The sequence below is a fragment of the Anoplopoma fimbria genome, chromosome 20 (assembly GCF_027596085.1).
Source record: "Anoplopoma fimbria isolate UVic2021 breed Golden Eagle Sablefish chromosome 20, Afim_UVic_2022, whole genome shotgun sequence".
NCBI lineage: Eukaryota > Metazoa > Chordata > Actinopteri > Perciformes > Anoplopomatidae > Anoplopoma > Anoplopoma fimbria.
The window spans coordinates 9,473,873-9,488,607 of record NC_072468.1 but is presented as its reverse complement, the minus strand read 5'-3'; the positions used below and the strand labels follow the sequence as shown (position 1 = coordinate 9,488,607).

The 14,735-nt window shown below is 43.3% G+C and overlaps 1 protein-coding gene across 1 annotated transcript in view; it reads right to left on the bottom strand.

The window, feature by feature from the left end:
• zfpm2a (zinc finger protein, FOG family member 2a) overlaps positions 1-14,735 on the bottom strand; it is a 120,826-nt gene that overhangs the window by 78,674 nt on the left and 27,417 nt on the right. The window contains exons 2-3 of the mRNA XM_054621880.1: positions 10,162-10,320; positions 2,174-2,275 (exon numbers count right to left, since the gene is read on the bottom strand). Of these exons, the coding sequence (XP_054477855.1) occupies positions 2,174-2,275; positions 10,162-10,320 (261 nt within the window). The remainder of the gene's footprint in view (positions 1-2,173; positions 2,276-10,161; positions 10,321-14,735) is intronic.

Genomic DNA, 14,735 nt, shown 5'->3' with positions numbered 1-14,735 from the left:
TCACGCAGTGGTTTAGTAAAACATGAAATGGGCCTCATGTCTCACATCACCTCCTGTGAAGTTCAGCCGTCCTCGCTGGCTGTACGCAAGATACACTTTAGTCCCGTAAAACACTCGCTGTCCACCGCCTGTCCAACAGTGTGTTTCTGAGCCTCTAATTCTCATTCTGATGGCTAAGTAGAAGGGGGAGGATAATTACAGTCAGTCGTACATCGAGTCATGCTACATCCATCGCTCCTTTTCAAAGCGGTATTTTTAAGCTCAGCATTTTTCTCGCCCAAAAGGGCCCGTTTTTTCCCCGCATGTGATGCCTTCTTTTTGTCACGGCCCCCATAGTTCAGAGCTGACCCCCTCAGCCCTGTCCCCTGACTGATCACAGTGATGGTTTATTACTGTCGTCCCAGCGCTCTTATCTTTAGCCAGCAATGCTCATTTCCTTCCCCAGATTTAAATGCAAATGTGAAATTTAATGATAAATGCATTATCTGATAGGTGCGATAACACTGATTCACTGTCAGTATAAAATACACACCCCAGGGGGCTTCGAGCCAGCGAGCACAACTTGCCCAAATCCACTTTTTTCTCCCTCTCTCTCTCCCTTCTTTTTACCCCCTACCTCTCTCTATCTCCCTCTCTCATTCTTTTATTTTTTTTTTATTTTATTCAAACGCATGTACCTGCAATAAATTCTTGAGGTCATTTTATGCATTAACTGGAATCATATTTTGTGTGTTCAGCAGAGTGTGTGCAGGCTATTGCTGAGCAGTAATTGCTGTGCAACTATCTTGTTCAATGTATTATCCATCACTTTGATGAAGTTACTTACCTAAGTAAAAGGGCAACACAAGATATAAAAAAAAAAATGTGTTGTAAACTTCAGAAAAGCTACATCTGCTTTGCGTTATATGCTCCTCTCAAAGATTTTCCTGCTTTCTTTGAGCAAGCAATTGTTGGTAATTGAATGTACTGTTATCAGACTGGTGGGTGTGCATTGAGTTAAAGTGGCTTGTTATGTAGCATGCAGACTTCTGAGTCACTTGTCCATCTATAGTTGCTATGACGAACATAACTTTACTTTTGAACCAGAAGTGTCCATAAATGCTCCTGTTGCTCCTTTTCTATTCAATGCCAAAATCAATACTGTACTTAACCTCAAACTAAGCACCATGCATTGCAAATTGGTAACTACTGTCAAACGTCATCTGATACCTACCCGTCATATTTTGCTGCATAGGCCGAAGCAGCCTTTTGCAAAGTATCTTGAAGCAGATCTCAGCACATGGTTAACGTTGTAACACATGGTTGTAACACATGGTTGTAACACATGGTTGTAACACAGGGTTGTAACACATGGTTGTAACACATGGTTGTAACACATGGTTGTAACACAGGGTTGTAACACATGGTTGTAACACAGGGTTGTAACACATGGTTGTAACACAGGGTTGTAACACGCGGTTGAAACAAATAGTTAATGTGGTTGCAACATGTGGATGCAACACTTTGTTGTGACAAAGAGCTTATGTTGTAAAACACAGTTGTAACAAGCTGTTGTAACACATAGGTAATGTGGTAACACATGGTTGTCACACAGTCAACGCTGTAACACACAGTTAACGTTTTCACGAGTATTTAATAGTGAAACACGTGGTTGTGTCAATGGGTTGTAACACGTCGTGAACGTTACATTACACATGGTTAATGTTACATGTGGTTGTAACACACAGTTGATGTTCTAACACGTGGTAAATGCTGTAAGAAAAGGTTGGAAAAAGTAGTTGTAAAATGTGGTTGTTAAATGTAGTTTTAACACTCGGCTGTAATATGTGGTTTACGTGAAATGGCCACATTTGGGTTAGGCAACAGAACTACTTGGTTAGATATTGGGTTGGGTTAAAATAACTGCAGAATAAGCGACTCATTGACATAGCGCACGTGACAGAACATCTTAGTTAAAATAACTAAAGGTTTAGTGTCACACAGGAAAAGAAAGCTGGTCATCTGAGTCAAAGCCCTGTGTTTATTTGTCCCATCCACCAAGAAATCCTCCCGCGCTTAGCAGAAGTGACTAGTGTCTTCTCGTATCAAGATTCTTAGGGCCCCCGCCCGATCGTCCGTATTTGACGACCTGTGAATGAGCTATCTAGGAAAGTGATATTTAGACTTCTCTTACTTGGACCGTCCCAGTCATCGGGCCCCACGGCGGTATGCCTGGTCTTCTCGCCCTGCCCGTCCATCTCCGACTCTCCTGCTTCTCGGTTGCCATCTTCCTCTCCTGCAGGGCATAAAAAAAAAAAAGAAGTCCTATGAAGCACACAAGACAAAGTGATAAAAGCACTCAAGCCAAATGTAATGCTCAGACTCCTAATTTAATGAAACACTGCATTATCGACTGTGCTGCCCTTCCAAAGGGTTGATTCTTAGGATTTGGGGGATCTCTTTACTGTAATATTTAAGTGTCACAATCTGAAGTCATGTGAGCCATAGTCATTGTGTGGGACTGTGTATATATAGTTGGTTATATGTCTATTTTGCTGTGAGATCACCAGGTCCAGCTGCATACTTTTATGTAAAAAGGAGTTCCCATGGGTGTTTGCAGGAACAGGAGGAAGCCCCGTGGAACAGGAAGGAAAGCAATGTGTGGGAGAGAGGTGGCTATTTATTACCGTTTGATCTATTGTGGAGCGAGCGAGAATGTGTGTTATAGGATGTAGGGCTGATTTACAGTCGCGAGGCTCGCACAGACCACGCTAAGGGATATTTGGGTATCTCTTTCCAGGATGTAAGTGCTTAAAGACCTTGTTAAACAGACTCCGCCTCCCGAGTGTGCAGCAGAAAAGAACACTGACTGGTCCGATTGTTTGGCACTCTAAGATGCACTGACTGTAGAAAAAAAAGAAATCTATTTCCTTGCATGTATACAGTAAGCACAGTTTGTACTCAAAGTTTATAGGCACATAAATCAGTGCTTTGTAGGTGAACCCCCGGTGCGGTGGTCTGAATAAATCCACAGTGGCTGACGCACCGGTCGTCTCTCTTAACTCGGGCGAGTGATAGCGAATCTGCTCGGGGCGTGTAGTGGCGGTTGATAGTTTGTGGAGGAACACTTTTGTCACAGTATCGTTTTCGTCCCTTTGATGTTTTAAACCCCCCCAATAGTGAACGGTCAAGGACAGGCCTGGATTACTACAATGGATTACTACACTTCACACACTCGACAAGGAAGAAAAAGAGGATTGACGTGTAGATTAAAATATCAATATGACAGAAACAATGCGTCGTAATGATGTATCCTGTACAGCATGTGCATATAATTAAAATCATACCAAATGTGATAGAGCATACATGAATGTGGTTGTCATATGGTTGTTTACTACATCTGTATCTGAATCCCCCCCCAGCTTCCCAAAAACATATCGGAGTGTTAGTCATTACACTTTCAGCGACAACTGCCACAGGACACACACTACGTCAGTCCAGTCCTCAGTTAGGTTAATCTCCAGATCAAGCACACACACACACACACACACACACACACACACACACACACACACACACACACACACACACACACACACACACACACACACACACACACACACACACACACACCATGCTTGTTTAGCTTTTTTTTTTTTTGACGTGGCTCACTTCAAAGAAGGTAGCAAACATTGCCAAAAGGATGTCAGCTTTCTGCCTCGTGCTGAAAGAGGAGACGTATACGAAGGGGAAAAAAAGAGATACTGAAGGGAAGTGTGCAGAAAATGTCCTACTTACAGTACATGAGGTCATTATGACCCAGTTTTGCTTATGCAAGTGTCTGCTTGGGCTGGCAATTCAAACCCCCACCCCCCGCTCTTTTCCCATTCCCTAGTACATTATCAGGGAGCCCACTCAACTAAATTTCCCCCTCTATTTATTGTTGGGCACGAAGAACCTCTTTAGCAAACCAGGCTCGTATTATGACGAGGATAACAAAAGGCGCGTATCAACAGTTCGTTCCAATGGAGCGGAGTTAGAAAAAAAAAAAAAAAAAAAAAAAAAAGCTGCCGAGATAACATTAAAGGCACTACCTTGATCTCAGGCGAACATGTTAAGCCCTGTAACGAAACGTATTGGAAGTGTTTAATTACAGCCCGGGAAATGAAGCTACAAGATGATTCCTTAATTAAGCAGTGATTAAGGATTTTCTGCCTTCTATCTAGCGCAGTTTGCACTGCATTTTAAACACAATCGCCTCGGCAACCTCACAGGGAACAATGTCACAGGGCTTTGATGAAGTTTTTCCTGCACAAATGTCACGCGGCAGAGGAAGAAGTGCTAGAGCAGCACTCCTTTGCTTACAGCACGATTTGATAAAAAAACCTGCAGTACGGACGGAATGTGGAGGGCCCATTTTTTTTAATGGTTTTAAACGACGAAGGAGATCTGACCTTTGTGATAGAGAAACAGATTGATTGAGGTGCTCCATTTCATTCGCAGAGGTCCACAGTAAGTAATAGAGATTCGGCCTTGTTTCGTCATTTGAATTGAAACCCTCTACCGTCTTATCAAGGGAGACAGATTGTCAATGATCATTCTCTACATTATCAACTGGATCATAATTTACATCTGGCTTAGGCTCCATTCCTCGCGCAATCAAATGGAGATACTTAAAGTCGAGTGAGAGAAGGCTGAACGGAACAGAAGGGACGGGGAGGAGGTGGGTGGGTGGGGGGTGCTGGGGAGGCGAGGAGGCCTGCTGGGCGCAGGGTTGGCGGGCATGCAAGAGGAGCCAGTGAGCTGTTAAAATCAGCCCTATCGCCGCTCTATCAAAGGACAGCTCTCTAGCCAAATCACAGTGGCACGCAGCGCGCTACGCGTCCGGGTCAATAAGCTTATAGGCGATTTACACAAACAATTCCTGGAGCAAGGTAGCAACAAAGTCATATTGGTTTTTTTCTCCCCCCTCCCCCTTTTTAGCATTGTCTCTGCCAAGGAAGCCCTTGAAAATGTCAATCTCTTGCATGCGACTTTAAGGAGCTCAGAGCACTCTAATCCTGACCACTGAGTCCAGAGACAGGTCGCAATTCCTGCAAAATGGAGTATAAGTATTTTTTAAGTCTTCATATGAGATTGCACAGTATTCTATGTGTTACTGGATTCGAGGCTGGATGACTTTAACCCGCTGCCACTTTCCTAAACCCATCCCAATCTTTGCTAGTGTTTGAGCTCGGCAGTGATTTTCAGAATGTAATATTAGGAGGGGGGGTCGCCCGCGCCTGTTATTCCCCCCCCACTAACACCACCAGTGGTAGTGCTAGTCTGTTGATATTGCATATTGGGTTGTTGATGCAGATTACGCTGCGACAGATAAAGTCCAATCCAGGAAGCAACCTTATTCACCAAAGTCAAGCATAGCTGTAAGACTTCCCTGCTATCTGAAAAATAGGTTTGGATTGCGTGCAATTTGTGGCAGGCAGAGAGGCACTCCAATGGAGGGAGGCTATTAGTGAAATGCCTTGCCACTGTCTCTTTAAATGCCAATAAATTCCCATCATTACAGAATCTGGCAGTTTTCCTCCCTGTCTGCAGCCCGGGTCTTTATCTCGCTCTGCCTCAGTCTCTGAGCATGTAGATCTGGCCCAGTTAGATTGTCATACTTAACAAACATTAATGATTAATTTCCTCCACTGAGTCAAATGGGGCTAAAGGGATGACTCGATTCATCTTATCGCACCGCAAATTAGCATTTCCCCATATTCTCCAGCATCGGCTGTGCATTAAAATTCCACATTTGCCATTCTGGGCACCGGCAGCTGTGGCGAAAGCGCCAAGGAGATCTTCGTCCCGTGTTGCTGGGGATTCTGATTGCCTCTGTGGTGCACAAAGAGTGGCATAATTAATTCTGCCACTCTCCGTTGGTTACTGTACGCCTCTGACCGCCGCAAGTCAAATTGCCCACCGAGAGGTTATTCAAGGGGTCAAGGTGGGTTTGTTGTTCGCCGTGTTAAGCGCCGTGCGTGCAGTCCCTGCCTCTCACTCTTCACTTCCACTGTGATAAAATGCTCCTGCCTGCATTATGATTTTCTTATTTCTTTTGTAATTTGAGGAGAGCGCAATATGTTCTCACTAGTTAGATACACAAACGCTCACAACAGCATCAGAAACAAGTAGTTTGAGCTGAAAAATCATGTCATTTTACCTCGCATAAAGGCGTCTTACATGGAGGAAATGAGATACATGAAATGACATGTAAATCTGCCGTCAGAGCTAACTAAGGAAGCCATTTGTCATCAGACAACACTTGGAGCGCACAAAGGGAACAGCTTGTGGCAACACCCTGTGCTGAACTTCACAGATAGCCAACAATAAAAGACGGGGTGAAACAGCAAGGTGAAATTTCACAATTTCAGTAAAAAAAAAAAGATGCCACTCGGTATAAAAAAAAGGTATCTTTCTTACAATTATGGAGCCGGGGGTGTCAATAGAGTATAAATCTTTGCTGTGGAATCGCCTGTGGACTCTTCACAAGCAGAGCTCCATAAATGTGAAATTGTACCGAGCAGGAGAAGCTGTTTGAGGAAAGGTTCTGTTTCAATCAAAAGGAAAAGCCAAGGTTATTTCTTTAGATATGTGGCCTTTTTCTCACAGAGCTCTCAATAGGTAGGCAGACACCCTCTAATCCCATGTATATTAAACACAGTTCCTTCTATCTTCTGCATAGTATACCTTTAAGTTGAGTGTCACTGACATTCAGTCCGTTTAACAAAAATGTACCACAAGTAAAGTCCTTTATTCCCAAGTTTACTACAATAAAAGTACAGTATTATCTCAAAGTATTATTATAGTATGATCATCAAAATATACTTAACCGTTATAAATTCCAAATTCAGGGCATTGATATAGCATTAAACAACTGTTTTTTATGTAAAGATTTAGTGGAGTGATGTCAACCTTAGCAGCTGCTACCTGTAGGCTAAGCTGTATTTCATTCTGAGCCAGAAATCTCCACTTCAGTAGCACTTACATAAACCAAAAGTTCCATTTTCATTCCTATCTATAGTCAGAAGATTTTTACAGAGTGGTTTATTCACATATCATTCATAGTCTTAATTATAGAACATTTTATTCTTAAAAAAATGGTAAAAATACATTAAAAAAAAAAAATACTTTTCGATACTTTGACAGTATTTGTCTCATTTATGGAGTGATACAAAAAGATATCCAAATTTCCCTTCATCAAAACCTTGGCTCATATGTCAACAAAATGAAACAAGAATTTTGAACCTGGATTAATCCAATGTTAAGATTTCTGTTCTGGAAATATATGTAAATCAGCACTCATTTAATAAGATAGTGCCTCATTTCTGTATTTAAACATGCATTTTCAAAATAATTGTATTATTGACATGGTAGGTTGTTCACCCTATTCACCTGCTGTCTCCCCTTAAAGTAACAAAAGTAAAAGCATTCATTACGCTTTTACCCTTTTTATTAATAGACCAGTTTAGTCTAGATTTGGCTTATTATAACTACTTTGGGTATTCATTCAATACAAATGCATCAATATTTATGTGTTGATCACGTGTTTTGTAACTTAAATCTGAACCGACAAGGTAACTTAATCTTTCTAATAACTGTAGTAGAGTAACTAGTAAAATATTTTCCCTCTGAAACTACTACTTGAAATACTCCAAGGAATAAAATCACTTTTTTAAAAGACATATGCCACGTGATGAGGGTAGTAGCAAGCTAATAAAAGTGTGTGTTGATGGTCATAGGCCTAAAAGGTAAGGATCCACTGATGTAGATAATACAGCAGGGGCTAGGAGGTAAATGTATTGTATGCCACTTCTCCTTTTCAGTGAAATTTCACATTAATGTTGCAAATTAAGGGCTAACAGGCCTCTATGTGATACCACCAGCATCTTCCAAACCACATCCATGAAAGCACCAAAGACCATCGAGGGGCCACGACACCATTAACTAAACGGGTTACGGGGTCAACCATCACCCAATTTAGAGGTTCCCAAGCCTCAGACCAAGATGGGACGCCAAGGTGCTCCACGCACTTATCTGGGGAGTCCCTTTTCTGCAAGGGTAAGGCAAATGGCTGAGTCTTTGGTGGCATTCAACTTCTTGACCTTTGCGCCTTTAAGCGGCTTTGCTACTTCACCGCACTCTGATCAAAGTTAATAAGTGCTTCATATGTTAATGAAAATTGGTACTCCTCTTTGTGTTCCTACAGCTTTTTAATACCTATTATAGACTGAAACTTTTAATGGAGGTTTTAGGTCCCCCTGACAAGCCCATTTCAGAGAGTGACTACACAGATACAAGGCTAAGCTAAGACCAGAGAGTCACTGCTCAGTGGAGGAACCTTACACGGGAGACCTTATTCTCCGGGAAGCAGCAGAAGATAAAGGCCATGGGATGAGTGGCTGCTTTAAAACCCACGTTCAAGTCCGCGCAGGGCTAATTACCGCACGCCATCACATTTGAGAGGGTTTAGTTAATCAAGGAGGCTCTCTTTTTTTTTTCCTCCTATAGTCGAGGAATAACACACTTAAAACCATTTAATGCCGCCAGGATTGCGTCCTGTTAAATTCACGGCGCTTTCACATAAGTGGGGTAAATTTAAGCCACTCCGACATTGGTTTTAAATAGATCTAATGAAGGGAGGGATCATGGGGAAAATGGCTACACCTGATGATTGCACACGACTTGCCAACGAGGAAAAAGAAATTCGGATAGTACATCATTTAGGTCTTAGGAGGCACAGGGAGACTTAGCCTCTGTAAGCTTAGATAGCAAAGTAATAGAAAAGAATCTGACTAGTAAGGCTTGTGTATGACAAGGAACAGATTAGCAGTCCCTTCTGAAAAAAAGTAGTATTTGACATTTGGGATTGCTATTTAGTGTTGACTTTATTCATAAACATGGAAAGGAGATTTGAGGCCCATGTCCTCGCATGGTTTTAACCAAAACAATAGAAATATCAAACGGCTCTGACAAGGTTCTTTGAAGATTTTCACAAGTTGTACTTTTTTCTTCTTCCTTTTCTAGCTGTAGCCACCAGTGTGTACTCCAACATCTATTTAATAGCTACTGGGTTATTACAAGACCATACGTTCCACTTTGAAGTTTGTGTAAGGCCACATTACGACGGAGACAAAGGGTAGAGCCAACGAAGCGTCGCCGGTAATTGCAATTTCCGAACAATTGCGCCGTTCAACTTTTCCCGGAGAACAAAAGGAAAGCGTTATTGATACGATTACCGGGGCATAGCCTACCTTGAAACATGAAAGATTTGTTTTTCTCCAATAATGTAATCCCACGAGGCACATCAGTTTAGAAGTGTGGAGAAATAATTCTAAACAATTTCCCCTTTGAAAGGAGAAAGAGGAGGCAGGCATTCAAAGCATCGGCCCTTCATTAAAAAGTCAAATTTATGGCATCCGTGCGCCAGTAAAAGTGTGTGTGTGTGTGTGTGTGTGTGTGTGTGTGGTGGGGGGGGGAAGACACCTGGGGTAGTGGGAGCCACGCGACCGGGGGGGGAGGTAGGAAGAGGTGGGGGCGGGGGAGTGAGGCGGGACACGTCTGTCATCTTCACACTGTAACCTGGAGCAGACCACAAATTAGCTCCTGTGATGGCAAGGTGTGACCGAAAATGAAACAAACACACAAAGAAGCAGTCTAATTGAATCGGAGTTCAAAGGGGGGCTCGGGCGCACTTGGCGACACCGAGGCGCTTTCATAGTGCTGGACCTCGGAGCGGCAGCAGGTGCTGACGAGCGCTCACAAGGCCTCAGTGAAGGCAAAAATAAAGGGAAGCGCCGGTGCGTTCGGTGCGCCGTAACGCACAGCCTTCGCAATGCGCCGCCACAGAGGGAGAGCCAGCGCCGGTGCCGATGCCATCTCCCTCACCCAGATCAAACCACTGCTCTTGGGTTGGTTTTCTGGGATCAAATATCAGAATGGACGGCTTCAACTCTCGGCAGCGACTGCGGTAGAAAGCGTCGGCATCGGACTCAAGTCCTGCCAGGTCTGATTTGAACATTTTTATTAGAAGCCATTAGCAGGAGTTTAACTTTTTGATGCTCGGACACGTAAATATAAAAAAAAGCACAACACATGGCTTAGAATGAGGAGTGGATAATCCCCCCCCCCACCACACACCTTTGCTGCAGAAGTACTCCATCTCTTCACAGCTCATGTTCTCCGCCTCAAACTCTGCGGAGAAGTTCTCCTCCGCCGAGAACTCGTCTTTGGCCAAGAGCTCGTTCTCCTCGGAGACGCACTCCTCCTCCTCTTCCTCCAGGCCATCCTCCAGAGGACCTGAGGGAACACACACATATAAATACACACACACACACATACGCACAAACACACAAGGGAGATGTTCAGCAGTTTCATCACATCCTTCAGGCTCTCTGAAAAAAATCCTTCTACTTGGTTCTTTTGTTGAGATACCGCAAATGTAGATGCAACTCAAAGAGCAGCACAGCACTGCCATGCTATACGCTCCATGTTCAGACACACAGCATTGACAAAGATAAGGCCATGTCAATAATGAATATTATTTTGCCACAAAGGTCTTTTCATTATAGCTTTTGAAAAAGCCCCTAGAGACTGAAAAAAAACCGCTGACTTGCAGCCAAGGTGAGCGCTGATGTTAATCCGCTTCACCTGCAAAACAAAACCTCACACAGATGGAGGGAGGGCATAAAAAGAAAAAAAAAGAAATAAAAGTTCCTTTTCCAGACTTTTCATACAGGCATCAGCATGGGGAGGAGGAAAGAAAATACTTTTATTAATTTGTTAGCCTTATCACAGGGTACAATGTTGATTTTCCATTTACATTCCGTGCCTCCGGGTAATACACCAGTGCAATCTTAAAGGAGACACTTTTCCGTGTGATTAATGTTTTCCCCCCTCTGTGCAATATTATTTCTTTAAATCTAAATGATTCCGGAGTTTCGCTCGTAGCTGTACATCTCCTTTTCGCCATTTGCATATTACCATTTTTGCTTCAATCAAGGGCGCTGATGGAATTACTGTACTGCTACCTGGGATTGTATTAGTTCTGAAAAACATCTCATCCGGCATTTGAATGTTATTAAGATAATGTGCATCCTGCCTGCTCTCCTCCCCACCAGAACACGCCTGCGCGTGAATTACCGCGGCGAAGAAGCTAAAGGTTAGTTTATGTTTTAAAAATTACGTGAAAACCTGCGTAATTTTCTTTAAAAAAAAAAAAAAGGATCTACTCGAGATGCATTTAAAGGAATATTCAAATTTAAAGTGCTGCCAGATGTGGATGCTGTCTTTCCGGTCACACATGCGCTTTGCTCGCAGCCTCTCGTGCATCACTCCGGAGCTCAAACGGAGCGCGGCGATATCCTCTCGACACCTTCTAATGTGTTTGTTCTATTGTAGCGCGAGGGAGGCCCCCTCAGCTTTTAATAAAGCAATAATTTCAGTTCAGAAAGCAGGGGCTCTCCTGTTTCTCTTTCTTCCCCTCGCGCCGAGCCTCATAAAAGACCCCCCCGATGTCCGCAAAAAAACGCTTGCTCTTTTCATTAGTCTTATAAATTACCCCTTTGTAGAAAGCACCACATCTGCAGGAAGCCCCGGACATGAAAAGAATTAGCGCACAGATCTCCCTAATAGACACTGCAGAGGCAAAAAGGAGTGGCGCTTTTCAAATTAGGATACAGTTTTTTTATGATCTTATCCGGCGCCTTCTGCTGATTTCGCTGAGGAGCGAAGCGAGGCGTGAAGTGACTCCACGAGGCGACCATCGCTCAAGATGATGCTGGGAGATAAATATCGCAGCATCAAGGGGAGATTGTATGACTGGCGTTAAAAAAAAAGAAAAGAAAGAAGCTCCTGCCAAGGCAATTGAGGACAGTGCGAGGAGAAACGCGTTTCTATACGCGCACACACACTCTGTACACATTCCATTACACAGCTGAATAAGAACTGTGTGTACAACTAAACGATTCTTCCTCTGTTGCCGGCAAATACAGCAGCACCATTGCACCGCGGAAAATAGACCTACAGTGTTGCGCGATAATAAGGGTAAAGGGAGATTAAAGATAAACTTCATGGTCAATAAGACACAAAGATTAGGGAGATAAGATGAGATAGAATTGAGGTTTAATAGACTCGGAATAAGGGCATCTCACTTCCCCACTCTAGCAGATAGTAACTAAATGGAGCTTTTTCAAAGCGATAGAGACACCGGAGGCCTTGCTGAATATGGAAAAAAATGAAGGACTTCAACCCAATCTGAGACATTGTGTGTGTGTGTGTGTGTGTGTGTGTGTGTGTGTGTGTGTGTGTGTGTGTGTGTGTGTGTGTGTGTGTGTGTGTGTGTGTGTGTGTGTGTGGGGGGGGGTCTGATGGCTACTTCTCGGGCACGGCGTAGATTACCAAAGTTTGTGAGCATTCTCACATGTTTAGTTTATTATACAGTATTCATTGCATGGAGAGACCTGAAATTATTTCAGAGACAGCAATGATAAGAATAATGACTTTCTAAACGACCAGCACCACACTCCTAACTCATTTTCTGATAGTGGCGTCCCCCCCCCCCCCGCTATATTTAGTTGTGTACTGTTTAAAATCCTGTCACATTTCGCCTGTGTGACCCGTGCCTCTCTGTGCATTTCTATAGGGTCTGCCGACGAACTGGGCCCGGATGGAATGTGTGCTGCCTCACCCTCTTATCAGGACTCACTCTGGAGTTCAGATGGCCAATGACACCGCGGGGAGCGCGTTGGCGTTTTTCGCCCGACAGAAAGCAACTTGGTCCGCTTTAAAATGGTTGCGCTCATTAAAACAGACACAGAAATCTGTAAGAAGCAGGGAGAGGAGATTTTGGATTCAAACTCTGTGTTTTGGAAACTTACTTGGGAATCTTTTGGTAGCATCTGGTTGCATCTGTCTTGTCCTCGTAATATAATCTATACAAACCCTGCTTTCCACCATGCGGCCGTTTTAAACTAGTCTACTGTTTACAAAAGAAGAGCCAAGTCACCATTGATGGCAGCTGTTTTTAAATTTGAAATATGAATCTCAGCTTTCAAAACATCATCAAACATACATGAGTAACATTTATATGTGTAACAAATAGTTTGGTTCTTCTGAACTAAACTATTTTGATAATTGATTGATCTAGAAATGGTCCTTTAGGCAGCAGCCTCTCAAATGTCAGTATTTGCTGGACGTTTGGAGATGTAACCTTTGCATATCACTGAACAGGTGGTTGCCAACTTGGAACCCTAAGAGATCCTAAATATCTGAGGCTAGGGATGAACCGATGCAACTTTCTTAGCCTTGATACCGACACTGATACCTGGGGTTTGGACATCGTCAGATACCAAGTACCTATCCGATACCAGTTTTTAATTAACAATCTGTATGCCTCACTGTATGGCAGTGGCTGTGATAATTGTTGTTATGGGTAAGGCAACATCAGGCGGGATTTAGTTCCAGTGAATTGAGTATATCTGCTCCATTCTCACAGACACCTGATCCAGCTGTTTGAGTCAGTATCTGCCCAATATAAATATTAGTGCAAATCGATCTGAGGCGCTTCCAATGTAAGGCTAAAAGGCTAATTAACTCATTATAAATACATAATATAAATGTTTCTGTTACATAAACAGTAGATTTCAAATATACCTGTCCTCTGATGTTTACTTTTTTTTTCTCCTCAAATTCCGGATCCTTGAACATTTTCAACAGTCCCTAACCTGACGAGACTTCATTGCTTCATTCTAAGGTGTCACAAGTGAAAAAGGTTAGAAACCACTGGATAAAAACAAGGAATAACCATTAGTTGCTGTCCCACAATGCTCATCTTCTCCCTGAAGTCCGACAGCAGTTCAGGTCGCACTTTCAGGTGCTAATTCCTGAGCTTTACTTTGTAGAGAAAAAGACCCGGTTTGCTAGCCCTCCCGCCCTGAGCTGTATCATCCGCATTCATCGGACTCTTCCTCTGCCGACCGGAGAGGAAGAAAATCTCAGCCCCCCTGTTCAAACAGTCCTGCAGCCAGGAGCAGCCAATGCTAATAGAGACATTGGTGGCTGAATGCAAGGCCTGATCACAGTGGCTCTTTTGTTCGTGGCGTGGCCTCCGTCTGATAGGGATCGGCCATGCGGAGTGCAGCTCCGGAGAGGGATATGGTAATGCCCCCGCCGAGTCTATAAAATGGGGTGATACTCTGAGACCATATGATGGACAGAGGATTAATGAGTCACAGGAGAGGAGAGGACGAGGACAGAGGTGGTGGAATGAGCACATCTTTCAGGAGAAAACTGAAACACTAAATGGCAAAAAATAACGCAGATATGCAAACCTTGCCTTCGAAACTCACTAAAATAAAAGCTCTAAACCAATATGTGTGTGCAAAAGTGCTCGAGCGACTGCTGACAGGGTCCCTCTTTTCTTTTTCTTTTTCTTTTTTTTTTTCAATTTGTGGAGCTTGTGGCCGGGCTGTGATAGCGATACCTCGCATTATCAGCGGGCTCCACCGTGCGATGCGTGGATCACAAACCCAGCCTCCTCTATAGCTCCCTAATTAGAGGTGAGGTAATTGAATCTGACAGAACAAAGCGGCAGATCTCTATAAGCATGGAAATCATTTTTTATTTTTTGCTCCCACCTATACAGTTTTGCATCCAAAAAGGTCCATTGAAAATGTGTCCAAGCTGGCCTGGGGGATAAAACGCAGCACCTGAGA